Source organism: Bombus pyrosoma, linkage group LG2 (genome assembly GCF_014825855.1).
Source record: "Bombus pyrosoma isolate SC7728 linkage group LG2, ASM1482585v1, whole genome shotgun sequence".
Classification (NCBI taxonomy): domain Eukaryota; kingdom Metazoa; phylum Arthropoda; class Insecta; order Hymenoptera; family Apidae; genus Bombus; species Bombus pyrosoma.
In genome coordinates, this window is record NC_057771.1 from 6739915 (window position 1) to 6752810 (window position 12896).

Sequence of the window (12896 nt, forward strand, 5' to 3'; positions counted from 1 at the left end):
GTGGCTAAAGATATTAAACATAACTGAGAACAAAAGAGGTGAATGAATGTTTTTTTGTGAGTTTTATTTAGAAGATAGAAATTAATTTACAAGTACAAGGGAGGCGGATGACAGGTGTTTGTTGCGCTAATTTATACAGAACAGTACCTTATGATTTCTTCTTACATACGATTCGTAGTGGTGATATCACTGAAAAATAGTTTTACGACATGATACATGATACATGAACAGTATGTCAAGGGACTGAACAAGATCGATAATAAAATATAAATGTGGTTACATGAGATTAGTGAAATTATTCCCGACAAAAGGGACCGTTAATGTTTATATGACGAATCCTTACAAATCGGGGTTTCTTCTTACATTCCTTGTTTTTTAAATTGTATGTATATATATGCATAACTTCGCTACTTGCATTATACACATTTACAGCCTGCTTTTATATTAGTTCTACCATTACCATTTCCTCCTGAAAATTAGTAATGCAATATGCACGTCATGAAGAATCCAGTGATACTTCACGGATACACGATACTTTGTATATCATAAATTTATTTTGGGATACAGGTATAAATAAGGAATATATATATGTATATATATATATATATAAGTCTTTTTTCTTTTAAAAATATTCATTGAAATCGATTTTTACTGAACAGCTAAAACATTCTGTTTTTTTGCGATTTATAAAAATTTAATTACAAAAGCACATTCTACAAAAACGGTCTCTTTATGAAAGTCGTATCTGTATGTCACTTACAAATTTTGTGCAATTTACAGAAATATAACAAAGCCAAAATTATGTATCACATTTGAAATTTCCGTCATTAAGAACCACTATGTATTCGATAGTATTCATATATTATCATTAACATAAGGTAGTTATGCATGCCATCAAAGCGAAGAAACAGCACAATAAAATTGTGTCTAATATTACATCAATTGTACCATGCCATGATATTCTGATCAGTGATATTGCAATTTCTAATTGTTTATTCTATAAAAACACCGAAGAAAATGTTAAGCAAAGAATTAAGAATGAATTCGTCATGAAATTTTCTTGTATTTTGTAACAATACTTCTAGTAGAATTTCTAATCTAATCTCCAATAACTGAACTTACTGTTAATTTTTTATAGACACTCATTTAATAGCATTTTCTCCCTCTTTGAACTGTTCTATTTTAATGAAGAACTTCTTTGTTTATCTTTCGCTTAACAAACTACGCCCCTCCGGGATTTTCGTTTACTTAAAATGTGATCATTAATGTGTGAGCGGAATTCATGATAAATTCGAAAATAATATGGTAATAGCGTTGATAATAATAGTAGCGATACTAGGAAATAATAACAATAACATCTTTTCTCTTACAAGAACTTAATGTCTTAAAAGACTGAGAGTTTTAAGGGAGTTATTTTGAAGTTCTAAACGTTGCGTTCAAAAAAAAGGATGAGAAACAAATCTAAGGATTTCACTTCTTCTTGCTTTTGTTGTTTCCACCGCCTCGTGGGGGAGTCACTGGTCTATTTGCATTCAGGCCACCGTACGTTAATTTCTTTTTGTCAGCTGGTTTTAGAATTTGGAAACTACACATGAGAGTTTCATCAACGGACATCATAGCTCCAGCATTATCAAATTCGCCACAGTAGTTTGGTGCTGAGAACAGGGTAACTAACTGTCTCTTTGCAAAAAATTCATAGCCATCTTCTACCACCTAAAATTTTTATAGATTTTTGCTTAATATTTTCAGAATTTATTGAAATTACATAATCATAATAACATTTGAAAAATAAAGTCTTACACGAATAATGTACTAAAATTAAAAGTTCTGCATATGTCATGACATACATACCTGATGAGCACGACAAATAAGGTCAAAGTCATGCTTATGTAAAAATTTGGCAACTACTTCAGCTCCAAATGTAAATGATACTCCACGATCATTTTCTCCCCAACCCATTGTATCTTTGTCTGGATCAGACCATAATAAATCACACAATAAGCCTTGATCAGGTACATCTGTTGGTCGCATGATACGTCTGATCTGTTCCATGTTTTGTAGATCTGGACTAAGGCCACCATGGCAACAAAATATTTTTTCGTCAACTATTGCCGCAACAGGTAAGCAGTTGAAACAATCCGTAAACGTTTTCCATAGTTTAATATTGTAACGTCGTTTACCTAAATAATACCAGAATGTAAGAATTAAGATTCAAATATTTTATAATAAGCTACATTTAAACGCAATTTTTTACATTCATCATAAAATCCATATATCCTATTAATGGATGCACATTCATGATTTCCACGAAGTAAAAAGAAGTTCTCAGGATATTTGATTTTATAGGCAAGGAGGAGACAAATTGTCTCTAAAGACTGTTTTCCTCTATCAACATAGTCTCCTAGAAATAGATAGTTACTCTCTGGTGGAAATCCACCATATTCGAATAGTCGTAGTAGATCATAATATTGCCCATGAATATCACCTTAAAAATAAAATTCATTTTGTTTCTTATTGCCCAAAGTATCTTGACATATATATTTATATGTGCATAATAAAATAAAAAAATAAAGTATGAATTATAATAAAAAATAACTTACCACATATTTTAAGCGGCGCTTCAAGTTCTAACAAAATAGGTTGTGATAAAAAAATTTCACGCGACTTCAGGCAAAGTCCTTTTATTTCCCCTTCTGTTAATTGTACATTTTTCCCTGGCCTGGCTCCCCGCACTATAAGATTAAAATATCTTCATTTAGTAAATACAACGAAATATAATAGAATTTATTCTCAAATTTTATAAGCAGCTTGTAGATACACGATAAAAATGAACTTAAAAGAAAAGTAATTTTCTGTACAATAGACGTAAATAGCAGTCCCTACATTGAAAGGACGCAAATCAAATATTCAAGAAGTTTAATATATCTTTTCGTATGTAATACAAAACTGTACTTTTTTTTATAATATTAACAGTGAACAATTTCTTGAATGAATCAGTTTAATTTATTAATACATTTTAGGATCCTTTTATAAATAATAAAGACAAGTAGAAGTAAAATTAAAAATTACAAAGTACATTGCAGCAATCACTCAAGCTCGAGACAAGAGTCTTATCCAAGAACTAGTGATTTCTATTACATTGCCAATCCCACTTCATGTAAACAAACAATTGTCGGTTTGTGTAAAATATTTGAGATCGGTTATATTTAAAGATAGTTGCGTAATCGATCAAAGAAACCAGATATCTGGGAAGAAGATAAAAGAATGAAAAGAAAAACGAAAGACGCAATATCCTCAGCTGAATGTTCAACTTAAATTGTAAGGGACTACGTGTTTGAAGGAGTTATAACAAAGGGTGACGCGGGCGACAGTTCAGATCCTATCACCCCCTTCCCCCTCAAAGAGGGCAAGTGAGCAGCTTTACCTTCCAAGAGCCGAGCTATGATGTTGTCAATATTAAGTTTGTCTGATTCAGCCATCGGGCCGGGGTTTTGTGCGCGTCCCGGGCTTCACACGGAGCACCTTCTTTTGGGGATGACCTTTGATTTTCGTGGATTTCACTAGTGTGGCAAGCTGCACTCAATTGCATTCGCGGTTTCGGACAATGTACCCGCAATGGCCGCCCGGACAACCGCGCACTCCACTCCCTTTTACCCCCTCTCTAAATTCGAGCTTTTCCTGTTCGATAGAGTTCGACCGGTCGATTTATCGAACAAACCAGAATATATACTCGATCATGCTGAGTGCTGAACATGCAATTATTACGAAAAAAGCAACATTAGTAATATCGATACTATCGATTATTAGAACAATCGTAATCGAATTTGTCAAATTTCTTCAATTTATATCTAGTAATTAAAAACTATTAAGTATACAAATCAAATTAATGCATTTTGTACTTGTATACTCTAGAGTAATTTTGTGCTAAACAAATTGATAGTGAAACTCCCTAGATTATTTAAAGTTATTTCATTTATTGAAATTTATTAATTTTAATAAATTTGGGGATGATATATTTGTAAATAATTTTATTTACAGTTTTAATTTGAAAATTCTTCAATATGTAGTTTTTATTCCATAGGGAATAATTATCATTTCAAACACATATTTACGAATTATCATGGAGGCTTATCATACTATATCACAGTTTGGTATCAAACAGGTCGAAGTTGGTGGTATTTGATACGTGATCGCATAATCTTTCTTATAAAATTGATAAACAATGCCAGAAAACGTGGTAAATATAACATTTATTTTTATAATTCTCTCTAGATTATTATTATTCAATACAGTAATGAATAAGTTTATTGTAATTTATTTAAAATTTTTCAAATGACGCTGTAGGTTATATTGTCGCGTCTGTAGAAACAAAACACGATCTTATAAATCATATACTTTTAATTGGTTTAAAAATTTTATTTCCATCAGATAGAATTAATATAATGAATATTTATAGCCATATATTTTTTTGTAATTTTTAAATACCTTTTTCAATATCTATAAAATACTCTGCGTTGATTTATAGATAAATGGAGATCATGTTGATGTGAAGAGTGTTAACTGTGAAACTCAAGAGAATGATGAAGAAACTAACGAAGTAGACGTACATTTTGAACCAATAATTTCTTTGCCATTAATAGAAGTATCCAATAACGAAGAAGATGAAGTTGAAATGATAAAAATGTAAATTCAAATGTCAAAAGTCATTAAAATATATATTATAAGTTTCTTATCTGATATTTGTGTATATTGTTCTATTTGCAGGAGAGCAAAATTATATCGTTATGATTCTTCCAATAATCCAGCAGAGTGGAAAGAACGTGGTACTGGAGAGGTGAAGTTATTAAGACATAAAACAAAAAATACAGTAAGAGTTGTAATGCGTAGAGATAAAACACTTAAAATTTGTGCTAATCATTTTGTAACTCCTTGGATGGAATTGAAACCCAATTGTGGTAGTGATAGAGCATGGGTATGGAGTGTACTTGCTGACTATGCAGATGAACAACTTAAGCCAGAATTACTTGCCATAAGATTTGCAAATGCAGAAAGTAAATATACTATTAATGAGCAAATGTACAATGTGGACAAAATTTAAAATATCAATTATTAATATAATTGTTATTGATATTTTTTGTTATAGATGCAACTGTTTGGAAAGAAGCTTTTGAAAAGGCAAAGAAGATAGTGGGCTCTGAGTGCGAAATATATGCTGGCAAAAATAACACTGAAGAAAAACATGTTGAGAGTGATAGTGAACCTTCTAGTGATGTAAGTTATAGTGAAAGTACTGATATTGAAGAACAAGCTAACAAATTGACAGAAGGAGATTTAAAAGTTGAGAGTAATGAAACTGAAAAAGTGGAACTCTCTGAAAAACAAATAAAAGATGGGGAAACTATGGAAAAAGTAGCTAAAGAACTTGAACAATTGCAAGTTAAGGGTGTGGAAGAAAAGAAGTAAAAATCTACATCTCTATGAATTAGAAATGCTAATTATAAGTGCACATTCCAATATAAACATACATGCATGCATATGCTTAAATATTTGATCATTGAATTTAATGTAGGAAAATATTTTAACAACGACGTTAATAGGCAGGTTGAACAAATTTTCAATTTATAAATAAGACAATATTTATACGATCGTTATATGTTATAAGTGATTTCTTAATGAAGGATATTTTAGCATTTATACTATGATGAACAAATTGACACATGTTAAATTCATCAGAAATAAGAAATTAAAAAGTAGGACAACTATTTAATCTTGAATATGCGAGGATTTATACAATTTGAAATGTTATTCAATTTTTAAAAATGCTACTTATATGTTTTTATATATTTTGATGTGTAATAATATTAAAATTTTAGTGTTTATGGGAACATTATTTCTAAAAAAATTTGGAACTGTTCTTTTAAATATTTTATTTCTTTTAGACGTTTTTTCCAATCTTTTCACATTTATATAAATTGCAGTCTGAAATATTGGAATGTATGCAGTACAGACTAACACCTGTATCGTTTTAAGTTATAAAAAATGAGCTGTAAGATATTGGACTTAAAACGATCAGTGGATATTTGATTTTAATATGACACTATTTTTACAAAAGTATACATAACAAAATTTATAATACTGTACGATGGTAATTTTTCATAATTCGTCTCTGTATAAGAAAGAATGGAGGATATTACGTTTCTCTTCCATTGTGCGTTTCTTTTCATTCGATAATTTCCCTTTCAATATGCCCTCTATTCTAGTTTGTTCTGTTTGAACAAAAACGTCTCCTCTTTCTAATATTCTTTCCATAGTTTTAACATAAACTTTTGCGGCAGCGCGTTGCGTTTCAGGTAGTGTTCCTTCAAAGACTTTAGCTTTGTTTAATATCTCCTATGAAATAAAAGATAATTATAATTGCATAATTTTATAATAATTTTATAAATTATGTTATTTATGTAATATTACCTTTCTTTCCGTTTCTCCGCTGGTCCTGAATTCCTCTGCAAGTCTATCTAATTGTTCTACACAACCAGGGAGACCAAGATATATTCCAGACTTCATTTTAATAAATCGCTTAATACTATCGGCGGTAAAATCAGTTTCTTTTTCTGCAACGAATGGAATTGGTTCTGTTTTTCCTTGAAGAAATAAAAGAACAGCGGGAAATGTTTTGGACTTTATTTTATAGCGAGCGGCAAGATCAGAATTATCTTTATTGCCATAATCCTTCACTCTCACTTCAGCAACCAATAGATCATGAGAATCTTTCGTTCCTGCAGCTATTTGCGCGTACTGTTCGTGTTTCTCTCCATACGGAAATGCCACATCGAATTTAACAACTGCCGCTTTGAATTTCGGTATCACCTATGTCACAAATAGTTTATTTACTATACGAGCATGGAATATTTTTTATAAATATTTCAATATAATAAAATATAAAATATCGTTTGCATAATAACATGTCTAAATCAATATGAGATTGATTTCAATATCATCAATATGAGTAAAAAAACAAACGGTTCCTGGTAATCGAAATAGTAATACCTATTAGTTCATTTGCTTTAAATAAGATACTAAATAATGATATATTAAAATATATTTATTATTTTCATGTTGATTCATTTATAGATACTATATTTCTACTTTATAAATTTTTATGTTCTATAATATAAGCATGTCTCTGATATAACTAAGCGTCCTGTAACCATGGGAACAAATGGTCTAATAGCAAGGTAAAGAAAACAAAAGAATCTAGTAAGTTGATTTTGTTCATTTTCGAACAACTACTGGGTATATCTTACTAGAGATAAATATGATTCAAGAAATAAAATGAGTAATTCCTCCAAGAAACGTACATTTAAAAAGATTAAGGTACCTTGTCAAAGGAATAAGAATCCAAAGAAACGCATCCTTTGCAATCTTCGGCAGCTGCAATTCCGATAACAAGAAGTACTACAATTGACGGAAGCATCTTATAACTGATGGGAGACTATAAATAACTTTTTAAATGTCTTTTTCGCTTAAGGATCGGCAACTTAATGGTCAGAATTCCTTGGCTTTAATGCGATACGTCTTGTGCATTAATCAGTTCTTCGATTATTGTATGTTTTGATAAGGTTGCCAGCCATATGATACGTAATATATACGTAAACGTAACTAAAAGAAGAGATGCGCTTTTTATCACTTAAAAGAAGTAGTTTCGTTATAGAGAGCCTTTTCCCTAGTTAACGTTCGAAACTAACCTCAAATACTAGAGCACGAATACGAGCTTGATAAAATGCAGGTAAAGAAGCAGATACGGCGCTTTGCCGTCGTCGAATCAGAGAAGGACACGAAACCGCGCGTTACAGGATGTATCTACGTCATGTCAGGGAACGTAATAGCAACTTGTGATAATTTATATTTACACGATATTTTGACAATTTTCTATACAAAAAGATAGAATGTAGAATCTGCTCTTTCATCTTAATACGTATTACATATTTGTTAGTGAATGATTTAATTTGTACTTTTAATACAAATGATATTTCAATTGTCTGTTAACCCCTATTTATCTTGGTACCAAAAGGTATGATTTAATAATATTTATAATATTAATCGGACAATTTTAATTAACTTGTATGAAAGGACATAAAAGTAAATATAATATAAAGTTGTGTATCATACAATTATTTTTTTGTAATAACAGAATTTCGATTGTTTAATGTGAATTACACTTATACGAAATGTTAATTTAAAGTTTCCGGTAAAATTAAAAAAGAACTATTAGAATCGTATCAACTCTCTCATAGGTTTCTGATGTTGACTAAAATGAATAAAATAACTTTAGTCGTTAAAATTATAAAGATACAGATATCGAGTTCTATCGCACAGTGTTATTGACAGCCTTACAAATTGTACTGATACACGGAAAGAGATAAACGCTAAAACATGAGGAAGGAAGAGGAATGAAGGAAGGGCAGAATAAATTAGAATGAAAAGGAGAGTATAGAAAAATCGACAAAACCAGTGGGGCATACACTAAAAAGTTAATTAATAACTACATATCTACACGTCCATAAAGAAATACATAATTATGAAAATTTCCAATGTAATAAAAAATGCCAAATAATATCTATGAAGAAAGTTATTAGTACAATATAAAAGAGAATATTTCCACTATTATAGCACTTATTCATAATAATATATTCGGTTATATATGATTAATCGTAGAAGCTCGTGTATTGATATAACTATCATTCCGTAGAGTCGGACTAAAAAAGAGGAAAAAGATTGATCTATATAAATGTTCCAGTTCTGCTGCCAAAGAAACAGAGAATCGTTCCACATTTGTAAAATGCACTTGTGAGATGCGCGATAACATTAATGTCAAAATATGCAGATATGTAGTGATCGACTGATTAAAATATTATTTTCTCTGTAAAATTTTTTAAACAGTAAAACAATCATATTTAGGAATGGTGGTTTAAGTGGTTATTATTGAGTGATATTATTATTATATCTAATATCAATAAATCTCAATAAAAACAGCGAAACATTTACAAAGGACCTCAAACAACATATATAAGTTTTGTCGCAGATACAAACTCGATCTTGTCTAATTGAAATAAAATCGCAGTATGCGATCGATTTGAGGTCAAATTACTCAATGAAGAAGGCTTGTCTCTGTATATCCGTCACGGAAGAGTGGAATCTGACGAAATACAGTGATTTGACGTCGTCATGGTGAACGTCTATAAAGAGAAGTAGAAAGAGTCGGCATTTGGTAGGTCGGCCACAAAGGCGTAGCCAAACGAAGAACTGAACGTATGGGGTGCAGAAGGAAGAGCGGGTAAGGGAGGGTGTTAGTCACTAGAAAACAGGTATCCGCCGTAGGCGTCGTACGTTCATTGATAAGCGTATAACGCCCCGTGCCTTAGACTCGTGACGTCACTCAATCGCACGGACGCCTGCGCTTTTGTCAGGGCCGTGCCTATCACGCGGTTCTTGCCCCTACACTTTTTTCTATTGAACATTAACTACGTAAGTCAAATTGCAACTTCTTGATGTAGTAAGATAGCTGTTCGATATTTAAATATAAATACTAATATAGTTTCTTTCACTTGTGGTTCGCATATAGTAATTTATTACATAATTTTACGTGTGATTGCTATAGATTGCGAACGTATAATAATATGATTAATAATGTTCTATAAAATATATAATGTGAATTTAATAAGGCTAATACGATTACTATGTCACTTATATACATACAACGGCTTTCAGGAAGAATTCTTTCACGGTCCTATAACTATTGGAAGTATCGTATTGGATTTCAAGAATGGAAAGAAATAGAAGGCAACAAATCTCAGTAATTATTGGCTCGTAAAATTCTCATGAATCTTGGCAATTCTCTGATGTTACGTATAGTCTAGTTTCTTCGTCTGGTTTCATTCGTATTAGATGATGCTTATGCCACTGAAAAATAAAACGAAATGAAAGGCAAGTAACATAGAATGACGAATGAAGAGAGAACATAGATTCAGAAAGGCGGAGTGTAGATGGATGTAAGCACACTGGGTAAATGGATGGAAAAAGAGAAAGAGAGATAGAGAGAGAGTAAAATAGTGGAGGGGAAAGTCAAAAGGGGAAGGAGCGACAAAGAAAGGAAGGGATGTAAAACGTAGAGAAGAAGAAAGATAAAGAAGGATAGTTGGAGTAAAAGGAGAGGGAAAGATCGGTGGATTGTCTCGCGCGTATTGATTGGTCTTTTGTGAAAGCTACACCCTCATGTAGCTACGAGACAAACCATTCTGTAAAGTCACTAGACTTCCAGGGTGTATCACACGTTTCCGAGTTGAGTCGTATGACGACTTTACGGCCATGTTTGATTTCTCTCGATTAAGATTACATTTTCCTAAATTGCATTCTGTTTGATGATCTTTAGACGACCATCGATGCTATGTTATATAGCAACAGTCTTCGAAGGAAACTGCTTTCTAGAAGATTGAGAAAGATGATGAAAGATGATGAAAGGAACAGTAGGTTAGGGTGCTATATCGGGGTAGGAATGACGTAAGCGATCGCTCGTGATCCCTAGCTGCGAAGGGGTTCTATATCGGTATCGATCGTAAAGTGACCCATATCTGGTGGTGACGGGAGTTCCTACCCCTGGCTGCTTTTCCAGCGACAGCACCCCTCGCTACCACCTCTCTCGCTCTTTCTCTCTTTTTCCCGGTCCTCTATCCCCTCTAAGTAACTGTACTCCCGCCAGAACCGTGTCTACCCCCACTTGTTTCCCCTTTCCTCCGGTGGACGAGCGAATATACCTCCTCCCCCGATTTCCAGCAGCCCTGCCGCCTGCCTTCCACGGCCGAGCAGATCTTGGGGCTTGTACGGGATGATAGCCGAGTGAAAAAGCTCGTGAGTCCCGTGAAGTTCGCTCATCAGCAGCAGCAGCCCTGGCCTGCCACAATCCCTTCGACTCGGTCATCGTAAGTGTCGTGCATCCCGTGAAAGAAACGAAATCAACATCGTGAACAAACCAATACGATAGATTGTGTAAGATTGAATTCTTGAATAGAAAGAAAAAAAAGGGAAAGAGAAGTTCGTTAGCAGCTTTGATTGAAAAATAAGGAGAGAAGGAGAGTAAAGGAGTGTGTGTGTGTGTATGAGAGAGAGAGAGAGAGAGAGAGAGAGAGAAAGAGAGAGAGGGTAGAATGAAAGAGTATATATTTCTGATTGAAAGAAACGGAGAGAAATTTGTTACCGTGGTACAACTAAGTGCTCGTGTGCAACTATAAAAGTGTCAAAGCGGAACGTTTCTTCGAGGTCTTATAAATGTGACTGAAAAAAAGATTTCACGCTCGAATCTTACACGAATAACCCGAGAACGCAAGGTAGAACATTTTTTCACGGTATCGTTGCAACATTCGGAAAAAGAAATATCGTAACAAAATCAGAGTATAGGAACGGGGAAAACGACCTAGTGAGGGGAGTAACGTAAGAACAGTGTCAGTGAGGAAATGGCATGACGGCGATGGTGGCACGATTTTCATCTGTATGATTGGTATCGCGAAGAAACGTATCGAAGGGCTCCGCTAGTTGTGTCGACGTCGCTGCTACTCGTGGTGATAGCAGTAGGCAGTTCATAGTGATAGTGGATGCTTTACGTATCGTCGTGCAGTGGTGTCCCGTGCGCACCGGGTGTATATGTATACTACGTACCATTGGTAGTGAGATCAATAAGCAGTGCCGTGCCACTCGACCCGTGCTCATAGACAGAAACTCATTCTGAATCTCTCCTTCCTTCTTTCCTGTATTTAACTACCACCCTCAACCTTTCCTTTTCCATCAACCAAATGTCGAGAGGTCACTTTCATTTGTTTCCTTTCTGAATTTTTTATCGTGTCTCAAGAAGCTTAAAACAAGTGTCTTTCCTTTGAAAGAACAAGCCATTGGTTCGCTCTTTCGATGTGTTACTGTATTATGTGTATCGGTGTCCATCCGTTTCTTTCTACCCTGTTTCTTTTGGTCTTCGCATATTTCAACTGCTTCTTTTTCTACACGTCCTCGGGTTGATCTAAGGTAGCTTTCATATTCATTCCCTAACGCGTTACATTTTATATATTCCACTTCTCTTATTCGATAAATTTAGTTTTCTTACTTTCTTTTTTTTTGCGTAACTTCTGCGCTTTACCCTTATCGTTTCTATTGGACTTGCGTATCATGAGCAGGCTGAAACATATTTCTTCTTGGATCAAACGTTTTCATAAAATAACGTTCGTTCGTTTATAGTGTTCAGATATTTTTGATATTCCGCTGGTCTTTCGTATTTTTTAAATATATTTAATTAAATCGCTGTGATACGCGTATCGCGTAGTGTTACATGGCAAATATCGTAAAATAAAGCAGCAGGGACGTTCTTGAATTCGTTGTAACTAGATGTCGGCCGTTATATCGTACGTCTTACTACTTGCGCCGAAAATTCTTTGCCGGATTAAGGTGTCCTGTCTGACCGTGATTGGATCGTTCGAGCGTGAAAAGAATTAATGAAATTATGAAAAGAAAGAACCGGTGAAATTGAGCTGTTCTCGTCACATTGAGATCAAATAGTTATCCAAGTAAAAGTTAGTTTTTATTGTCGAGGATAAACTGTATTAAAAATTAATGCAGATTATTTTGTAGCTCGAGGAATAGAACCACGTTTAGACACTTCTTTCTTTAACGGCACATGTTCTTGATTGTACAACGAAAGACGGATATACGGTTGATTTTATTCGGTTATTGATTTAAAAGATAACGCAAACCGTACACGCTTTGGTTAAAATTGAACATATTGCAAGATGTAAACGATACGAAAAGAGATTATAGCGTTCAAGTGTATCGCCGCACACTGTGTTCGTTATTCCGTTTTT

The 12896-nt window shown here is 33.5% G+C and overlaps 3 protein-coding genes across 4 annotated transcripts; 1 reads left to right on the forward strand and 2 right to left on the reverse strand.

Moving 5' to 3' along the window:
* Positions 1 to 43: 43 nt before the first annotated feature.
* Positions 44 to 3665, reverse strand: LOC122577628 (serine/threonine-protein phosphatase alpha-2 isoform). Its single transcript, XM_043749045.1, has 5 exons — positions 3425 to 3665; positions 2601 to 2732; positions 2255 to 2485; positions 1852 to 2180; positions 44 to 1713 (listed from the first exon to the last, which is right to left on the reverse strand). The coding sequence occupies exons 1-5, from the start codon at positions 3477 to 3479 to the stop codon at positions 1471 to 1473; spliced, it is 990 nt and encodes a 329-aa protein (XP_043604980.1). The 5' UTR covers positions 3480 to 3665; the 3' UTR covers positions 44 to 1470.
* Positions 3666 to 4082: 417 nt separating this feature from the next.
* On the forward strand, positions 4083 to 5877 carry LOC122577629 (ran-specific GTPase-activating protein-like). Its single transcript, XM_043749046.1, has 4 exons — positions 4083 to 4237; positions 4526 to 4683; positions 4765 to 5051; positions 5144 to 5877. The coding sequence occupies exons 1-4, from the start codon at positions 4223 to 4225 to the stop codon at positions 5461 to 5463; spliced, it is 780 nt and encodes a 259-aa protein (XP_043604981.1). The 5' UTR covers positions 4083 to 4222; the 3' UTR covers positions 5464 to 5877.
* Positions 5878 to 5910: 33 nt separating this feature from the next.
* Positions 5911 to 7871, reverse strand: LOC122577630 (endoplasmic reticulum resident protein 29). 2 transcript variants are annotated; one of them, XM_043749048.1, is made up of 4 exons: positions 7743 to 7871; positions 7376 to 7656; positions 6466 to 6864; positions 5911 to 6390 (listed from the first exon to the last, which is right to left on the reverse strand). In XM_043749048.1, exons 2-4 carry the CDS (start codon positions 7469 to 7471, stop codon positions 6154 to 6156), a joined length of 732 nt encoding a protein of 243 aa, XP_043604983.1. In that variant the 5' UTR covers positions 7472 to 7656; positions 7743 to 7871; the 3' UTR covers positions 5911 to 6153. The 2 variants fall into 2 exon arrangements, with proteins under 2 accessions (XP_043604983.1, XP_043604982.1); XM_043749047.1 differs by having other exon boundaries at positions 7376 to 7792.
* Between the last annotated feature and the right edge of the window lie 5025 nt (positions 7872 to 12896).

Excerpts from the sequence above, each read along its gene's own strand:
- LOC122577628 (XM_043749045.1), bottom strand. The coding sequence starts at position 3,479 with ATGGCTGAATCAGACAAACTTAATATTGACAACATCATAGCTCGGCTC. Across the intron at positions 2,486-2,600 it reads AGCGCCGCTTAAAATATGTG|GTGATATTCATGGGCAATAT; the intron begins GTAAGTTATTTT and ends TTTATTTTTAAG. Across the intron at positions 2,181-2,254 it reads ATATGGATTTTATGATGAAT|GTAAACGACGTTACAATATT; the intron begins GTAAAAAATTGC and ends GGTATTATTTAG.
- LOC122577629 (XM_043749046.1), top strand. Across the intron at positions 4,684-4,764 it reads GAAGTTGAAATGATAAAAAT|GAGAGCAAAATTATATCGTT; the intron begins GTAAATTCAAAT and ends TTCTATTTGCAG. Across the intron at positions 5,052-5,143 it reads AAGATTTGCAAATGCAGAAA|ATGCAACTGTTTGGAAAGAA; the intron begins GTAAATATACTA and ends TTTTTGTTATAG.
- LOC122577630 (XM_043749048.1), bottom strand. The coding sequence starts at position 7,471 with ATGCTTCCGTCAATTGTAGTACTTCTTGTTATCGGAATTGCAGCTGCC. Across the intron at positions 6,865-7,375 it reads ATTCTTATTCCTTTGACAAG|GTGATACCGAAATTCAAAGC; the intron begins GTACCTTAATCT and ends TTTGTGACATAG. Across the intron at positions 6,391-6,465 it reads GCGGAGAAACGGAAAGAAAG|GAGATATTAAACAAAGCTAA; the intron begins GTAATATTACAT and ends TTTATTTCATAG.